At 54.0% G+C, this 8012-nt stretch overlaps 1 protein-coding gene across 2 annotated transcripts; it reads left to right on the top strand.

Moving 5' to 3' along the window:
• Nucleotides 1–1884: 1884 nt before the first annotated feature.
• LOC121554583 (zinc finger protein 827) lies at nucleotides 1885–7690 on the top strand (the record flags this gene model as incomplete). Of its 2 annotated transcripts, none has more annotated exon segments than XM_045214483.1 (3): nucleotides 1885–2278; nucleotides 2384–2635; nucleotides 7448–7690. In XM_045214483.1, coding segments are annotated over 3 exon segments (850 nt in total), but the record flags the coding sequence as incomplete, so codon positions are not given.
• Between the last annotated feature and the right edge of the window lie 322 nt (nucleotides 7691–8012).

The raw sequence follows: 8012 nt of genomic DNA, 5'->3' as shown, positions 1-8012 counted from the left end.
AGCTCACAGAACAGAGCTCCTCCAGGGTAGTGGAGAACCAGAGGGGGCTGTTGCCAGAGCCTAGGCCCAGAGAGGAGAACCAGAGGGGGCTGTTGCCAGAGCCTAGGCCCAGAGAGGAGAACCAGAGGGGGCTGTTGCCAGAGCCTAGGCCCAGAGAGGAGAACCAGAGGGGGCTGTTGCCAGAGCCTAGGCCCAGAGAGGAGAACCAGAGGGGGCTGTTGCGAGAGCCTAGCCCCAGAGAGGAGAACCAGAGGGGGCTGTTGCCAGAGCCTAGGCCCAGAGAGGGAGAACCAGAGGGGGCTGTTGCCAGAGCCTAGGCCCAGAGGAGGAGAACCAGAGGGGCTGTTGCCAGAGCCTAGCCCCAGAGAGGAGAACCAGAGGGGGCTGTTGCCAGAGCCTAGGCCCAGAGAGGAGAACCAGAGGGGGCTGTTGCCAGAGCCTAGGCCCAGAGAGGAGAACCAGAGGGGGCTGTTGCCAGAGCCTAGCCCCAGAGAGGAGAACCAGAGGGGGCTGTTGCTAGAGCCTGGGCCCAGAGAGGAGAACCAGAGGGGGCTGTTGCAGAGCCTAGGCCCAGAGAGGAGAACCAGAGGGGGCTGTTGCCAGAGCCTAGGCCCAGAGAGGAGAACCAGAGGGGGCTGTTGCCAGAGCCTAGGCCCAGAGAGGAGAACCAGGGCTCAGCCTCTCCTCAGCCTCAGGTGGAGAGTAACATCATGCCCAGCCTGGATCCGTTACTGACCACCACACCCCTGGGAGAGATCAACCCTGGAGGACCAGCAGGTAGGCTGCCTGTGTGTAAAGGGTTTTATTGGAAAGTGTTACCATGGAAACACAAACACACAGGAGAAAAAACATGACGTCTCCGCCCCCAGGTGTATTCCAGTGTTCAGTGTGTGGTCTGCAGATGAAGAGGAGGAGTTATGTGGAGGAGACACATGTCGGTTCACACGGGGTTAAAGAGCCACCGGTGTCAGCTCTGTCCTTCCGCTGTGCACAGCAAGGACAACCTCACAGCACACATGAAGGTACAGGGTTTATACACACACAACTACATGGATGCACGCACACACAAAAGGTATATGGCTCACACACACATGAAGGTACAGGGTTTATACACACACAAGTACATGGACGCACGCACACGCACACACAAAAGGTATATGGCTCACACACACATGCAAGCACACACGGACGCACGCACAGACAAAATATTTTAGTTGAATCCACATTAATCATTTCAATATTATGCAGATGCATAGTTTTACAGTCATGAAGGGGAAGACAATTTCTCTCTCTCTCTCTCTCTCTCTCTCTCTCTCTCTCTCTCTCTCTCTCTCTCTCTCTCTCTCTCTCTCTCTCTCTCTCTCTCTCTCTCTCTCTCTCTCTCTAGGTTCACAGGCAGCAGGATAAAGGGGAGGGAGTTTCAGTGTGACCTTTGCCCTTTCACCTCACTCCGCCTCTTTAGCCTGAAGCTGCACATGAGACGCCACCAGAGAACTAACCCCAGAGACACACACACACTCACACACACTCCTACGCAGGACACAAACACACTCACACAGGAAACACACAGGGAGAGAGACTGGGAGGGGAAGGAGGAAAGAGAGACAGAGGAGGAGAGGGAGAGAGAGGGAAAGAGCCAGCAGGCCGGGATGAAGCCTGGGAGTATAGTACAGCTCTCCCCCAGACCCCTAGACACTGCTCTCTGCTACTCCTCCAGTCAAACTCCTCTGTACCCTGCTACTGTGAAGCAAGATAGCCCTGGAGGGAGAGAGGCAGGAGAGGGGAGGGAGAGAGGAGGGAGAGAGAGAGGGAGAGAGGCAGGGAGAGAGGGAGGGAGAGAAGGAGGGAGAGAGGGAGGGAGAGAGGCAGGGAGAGAGGGAGGGAGAGAGGGAGGGAGAGAGGGAGGGAGAGAGAGAGGGAGAGATGGAGGGAGAGAGGGAAAAAGGGAGAGACAAAGATATAGTCTGTGTAAAAGCGGAGCCCCAAGAGAGGGAGGTCTCAACCCCTCTCCTCTCTCACCTTCTCTACCCTCTTCCCCCCTCTCTCACCCCCAAGAGGAACAGGCGCAAGGCCAGTACCTCCTCTGACTCCCCCTCTCCACCCAAACGCAGAACACACACACCAAACACACACACACCCAGCCCCCTCACACACACACCAAACACACACACACCCAGCCCCCTCACACACATCCCCATCATGATTCCCATGGCGACCTCGCTCTTCAGCCCTGACATCAACACCAAGACCGCCTCTGACCTGCTCATCAAACTCTCAGGTAACATACGCACGCATGACGCGCACACGCACACACACGCACACACACACACACACAGACACCTGCATTTGTAACTGTCACTCCCCCTCTATCCCCCTGTAGCAGCCACCCAGCAGGCCGGGGTAAAGCCGGGGTCTGTAGTAAAGCAGGAGCCCCAGGAGGAGGGCCTGAGACCTGGGCAGCAGCAGCAGCAGCAGGCAGGTGAGCCTGGTCTGGCTCTCTCACCAGATGGGCCTGGGGCTAGTCCTGAGCCTCCCACCCCCCACCTCACCCGACCAGAGGAGGAGAGAGAGAGAGGCCTGCTGGAGCAAGACATCAGTGTCGCCGTGGCTTCTGAACTGCTCAGGAGACTGTCTGGTAGGCTTACACACACACACACACACACACACACACACACACACACACTATATATACAAAAGTATGTGGACACCCCTTCAAATGAGTGGATTCAGCTATTTCAGCCACATCCGTTGCTAACAGGTGTATAAAATTGAGCACACAGCCATGCAATCTCCATACACAAACATTGGCAATAGAATGGCCTTACTGAAGAGCTCAGTGACTTTCAACGTGGCAACCGTCATAGGATGCCACCTTTCCAACAAGTCGTTCGTCAAATATCTCTTGCCCTCCTAGAGCTGCCCCCGATCAAACTGTAAGTGCTGTTATTGTGAAGTGGAAATGTCTAGAGCAACAACGGCTCAGCCGCGAAGTGGTAGGCCACACAAGCTCACAGAACGGGACCGCCGAGTGCTGAAGCACGTAGCACGTAAAATTAGTCGGAACTCGGTTGCGGCACTCACTACCGAGTTCCAAATCTGAGGAAAACGCTACCGAAGTTCTATCAACACATTGCCTGTAGTACTCACGCTTCAAAAACTCTCGACCGTTGTTACTCTCCCTTCCGGGATGGCTCCAAGGCCCTCCCCGCCCTCCCTTCGCAATCAGATCACGACTCCATTCTGCATCTCTCCTTCCTATAGGCAGAAACTCAAACAGAAGTACCCATGCTAAGGTCTATTCAACGCTGGACTGACCAATCGGAATTCATGCTTCATGGTTGTTTTGATCACGCAGACTGGGATATGTTCCGGGTTGCCTCTGAGAATAACATTGACGTATACACTGACACGGTGACTGAGTTCATGTTGTTTCCACTGTGACAATTAAAACTTACCTAAACCAGAAACCGTGGATAGATGGCAGCATTCGTGCCAAACTGAAAGCGCGAACCACCACATTTAACCACGGCAAGGTGACTGGGAATATGGTTGAATACAAACAGTACAGTTATTCTCTCCGTAAGTCAGTCAAACAGGCAAAACGTCAGTACCGAGACAAAGTGAAGTCGCAATTCAGTGGCTCAGACACAAGACTTATGTGGCAGGGACTCCAGACAATCACAGATTACAATCAAGGATTAGAAAGGGAAAACCAGCCACATCGCGGACACTGACGTCTTGCTCCCGGACAAGCTAAACACCTTCTTCTCCCGCTTTGAGGATAACACAGTGCCACCGACGCGGGCCGCTCCCGAGTACTGTGGGCTCTCGTTCTCCGTGGCCGACGTGAGTAAGACATTTAAGCGTGTTAACCCTCGCAATGCTGCTCTCCCTCCCCCTCTTCCTCCTCTGTCCCCTCCTCTCCCTCTCCCTCCCCCTCCTCTGTCCCCTCCTCTCCCTCCCCCTCCTCTGTCCCCTCCTCTTCCTCCTCTGTCCACTCCTCCCTCTCCCCCTCTTCCTCCTCTGTCTCCTCCTCTCCCTCCCCCTCTTCCTCCTCTGTCTCCTCCTCTCCCTCTCCCTCTTCCTCCTCTGTCCCCTCCTCTCCCTCCCCCCTCTTCCTCCTCTGTCCCCTCCTCCCTCTCCCCTCTTCCTCATCTGTCTCCTCCTCTCCCTCCCCCTCTTCCTACTCTGTCCCCCCTCCCTCCCCCTCTTCCTCCTCTGTCTCCTCCTCTCCCTCCCCCTCTTCCTCCTCTGTCCCCTCCTCTCCCTCCCTCCTTCCTCTCTGTCCCTCCTCTCCCTCCTCTCCTTCCTCCTCTGTCCTCTCCCTCCTCTCCTTCCTCCTCTGTCCCCTCCCCTCCCTCTCCCCTCTTCCTCATCTGTCTCCTCCTCTCCCTCCCCCTCTTCCTCCTCTGTCCCCCTCCTCCCTCTCCCTCTTCTCATCTGTCTCCTCCTCTCCTCCCCCTCTTCCTACTCTGTCCCCTCCTCCCTCCCCCTCTTCCTCCTCGTCTCCTCCTCTCCCTCCCCCTCTTCCTCCTCTGTCCCCCTCCTCTCCCTCCTCTCCTTCCTCCTCTGTCTCCTCCTCTCCCTCCCCCTCTTCCTCCTCTGTCCCCCTCCTCTCCCTCCCCTCTTCCTCCTCTGTCCCCTCCCCTCTCCCTCCCCCTCTCCTCCCTCCTCTGTCCCCTCCTCTCCCTCCCCTCTCCTTCCTCCTCTGTCTACTCCTCCCCTCCTCTCCTTCCTCCTCTGTCCCCTCCTCTCCCTCTCCTCCCTCCTCTGTCCCCTTCCCTCTCCCTCCCTCCTCCTCTGTCACCCTCCTCTCCCTCCCCCTCTCCTTCCTCCTCTGTCCCCTCCTCTCCCTCCCCCTCTCCTTCCTCCTCTGTCCCCTCCTCTCCCTCCTCTCCTTCCTCCTCTGTCCCCTCCTCTCCCTCCTCTCCTTCCTCCTCTGTCCCCTCCTCTCCCTCCTCTCCTTCCTCCTCGTCCCCTCCTCTCCCTCCCCTCTCCTCCCTCCTCTGTCCCCTCCTCTCCCCTCCCTCCTCCTCTGTCACCTCCCTCTCCCTCCCCCTCTCCTCCCTCCTCTGTCCCCTCCTCTCCCTCCCTCTCCTTCCTCCTCTGTCCCCTCTCCCTCCCCCCTCTTCCTCCTCTGTCTCCTCCCTCTCCCTCCTCTCCTTCCTCCTCTGTCCCCTCCTCTCCCTCCCCCTCTCCTCCCTCCTCTGTCCCCTCCTCTCCCTCCCCCTCTTCCTCTTCTGTCCCCTCCTCCTTTCCTTCTCTCTCTCCACATCGCTTTTTTATTTTTTCCTCCAAAACACGACCAGCCAGGAGTCATCAGGCCAGGTAGTCCTGAGGCATGGTCCTAGAGCTCAGGTCCTCCGGGAGGGGAGGGAGAGAGGAAGAGAGAGAGAGTGGGAGCATACTTAAATTCACGCAGGACACCGGATAAGACAGGAGAATAACACCAGATATAACAGACTGACCCTAGCCCCCCGGCACATAGACTACTGCAGCATAGATACTGGAGGCTGAGACGGGGGGGGTGTCGGGAGACACTGTGGCCCCGTCTGACGACACCCCCGGACAGGGCCAACCAGGCAGGATATAACCCCACCCACTTTGCCGAAGCAAAGCCCCACACCACCAGAGGGGATATCAACAGACCACCAACCTACTACCCTGAGACAAGGCTGAGTATAGCCCACGAAGTCTCCTCCACTGCACGAGCCCGAGGGGGCGACAAACCGGACAGGAAGATCACGTCAGTGACTCATCCCACTCAAGTGATGCACCCCTCCTAGGGACGGCATGGAAGAGCACTAGTAAGCCAGTGACTCAGCCCCGTAATAGGGTCAGAGGAGAATCCCAGTGGAGAGACAGGAACCGGCCAGGCAGAGACAGCAAGGGCGGTTCGTCGCTCCGGTGCCTTTCAGTTCACCTTTGCACAATGCCAAGAGTGTGCAAAGCTGTCATCAAGGCAAAGGGTGGCTATTTGAAGAATCTCAAATCTATTTTGATTTGTTTAACACTTTTTTGGTTACTACATGATTCCATATGTGTTATTTCATAGTGTTGATGTCTTCACTATTATTCTACAATGTAAAAAATAGTAAAATAAAGAAAAACCCTGGAATGAGTAGGTGTGTCCAAACTTTTGACTGGTACTGTATATATACTGTATTTATACTCTGGACTCCGACCTTGCTCGTCCTAATATTTATATATTTCTTAATTCCATTATTTTACTTTTAGATGTGTGTGTGTTGTTATGTATTGTTAGATATTACTGCACTGTTGTAGCTATAAACACAAGCATTTCGCTACACCCATAATAACATCTGAAAAATATGTCTATGCGACCAATAAAATGTAATTTGATTTGAACTGCCTCAAAGCATCGTCAGCACAAGAACTGTTCGTTGGGAGCTTCATGAAATGGCTTTCCATGGCCGAGCAGCCGCACACAAGCCTAAGATCACCATGCGCAATGCCAAGCGTCGGCTGGAGTGGTGTAAAGCTCGCCACCATTGGACTCTGGAGCAGTGGAAACGCGTTCTCTGGAGTGATGAATCACGCTTCACCATCTGGCAGTCTTTCACGGTTCGGGCTAGGCCCCTTAGTTACAGTGAAGGGAAATCTTAACGCTACAGCATACAATGACATTCTAGACCATTCTGTGCTTCCAACTTTGTGGCAACAGTTTAGGGAAGGTCCTTTCCTGTTTCAGCATTACAATGCCGCCATGCACAAAGCGAGGTCCAAACAGAAATGGTTTGTCAAAATCAGTGTGGAAGAACTTGACTGGCCTGCACAGAGCCCTGACCTCAACCCCATCGAACACCTTTGGGATGAATTGGAACGCGACTCGAGCCAGGCCTAATCTCCCAACATCAGTGCCCGACCTCACTAATGCTCTTGTGGCTGAATGGAAGCAAGTCCCGCAGGCAATGTTCCAACATCTAGTGGAAAGCCTTCCCAGAAGAGTGGAGGCTGTTATAGCAGCAACTCCATATTAATGGCCAAGATTTTGGAAGGAGTTGTTTGACGAGCAGGTGTCCACATACTTTTGGTCATGTAGTGTACCAATGAGATAGCAGCTAGCGTTAGCATTACAGTTGGGCCTCAATACCAATGAGATAGCAGCTAGCGTTAGCATTACATTACCTCAATACCAATGAGAGCAGCTAGCGTTAGCATTACATTACCTCAATACCAATGAGATAGCAGCTGCGTTAGCACATTACCTCAATACCAATGAGATAGCAGCTAGTGTTAGCATTACATTACCTCAATACCAATGAGATAGCAGCTAGCGTTAGCATTACATTACCTCCATACCAATGAGATAGCAGCTAGCGTTGTGTGACGAGCAGGTGTCCACATACTTTTGATAATGTCGGTATGTATCACACACACTCCTATCCCTTATGCTCTCTCCTCCTCCCTCTTCCACCAATCACAGAGAAGCAGGAAGTGGTGGTCCAGGGTTTAAAGGTGAAAGAGGAGGAGGAGCCTATGGAGGTTGACCCCCTGACCCCTGACCCTGTCCTGACCCCAGGGGAGCGAGTGGAGCCCGGGAGGGGCGAGAAGACACCACCCCCTGCCCCCCTCCTCCCTGAAGAAGATGAGGATCTGTTCCAGAGAGATCTCTTCTCCCAGGACATCTCAGTCAAAATGGCCTCTGCTCTCCTCTACCAACTGTCAGGTACCCACAACACTCTAGAACCTTCTACCAACTGTCATGTACCCACAACACTCTAGAACCTTCTACCAATTGTCAGGTACCCACAACACTCTAGAACCTTCTACCAACACTCTAGAACCTTCTACCAACTGTCAGGTACCCACAACACTCTAAAAACGTCTACCAACACTCTATAATCTTCTACCAACTGTCAGGTACCCACAACACTAGAATCTTCTACAAACACTCTAGAACATTCTACCAACTGTCAGGTTTAGTTAATTAGGATCTCCATTAACTACTGCACATGCAGCAGCTACTCTTCCTGGGGTCCACACAAAAC

Source organism: Coregonus clupeaformis, unplaced genomic scaffold (assembly GCF_020615455.1).
Source record: "Coregonus clupeaformis isolate EN_2021a unplaced genomic scaffold, ASM2061545v1 scaf0265, whole genome shotgun sequence".
In the NCBI taxonomy this organism is placed as follows: Eukaryota; Metazoa; Chordata; class Actinopteri; order Salmoniformes; family Salmonidae; genus Coregonus; species Coregonus clupeaformis.
Note: the sequence above shows the minus strand (reverse complement) of the source record. Positions and strands in the feature narration are given on the sequence as shown.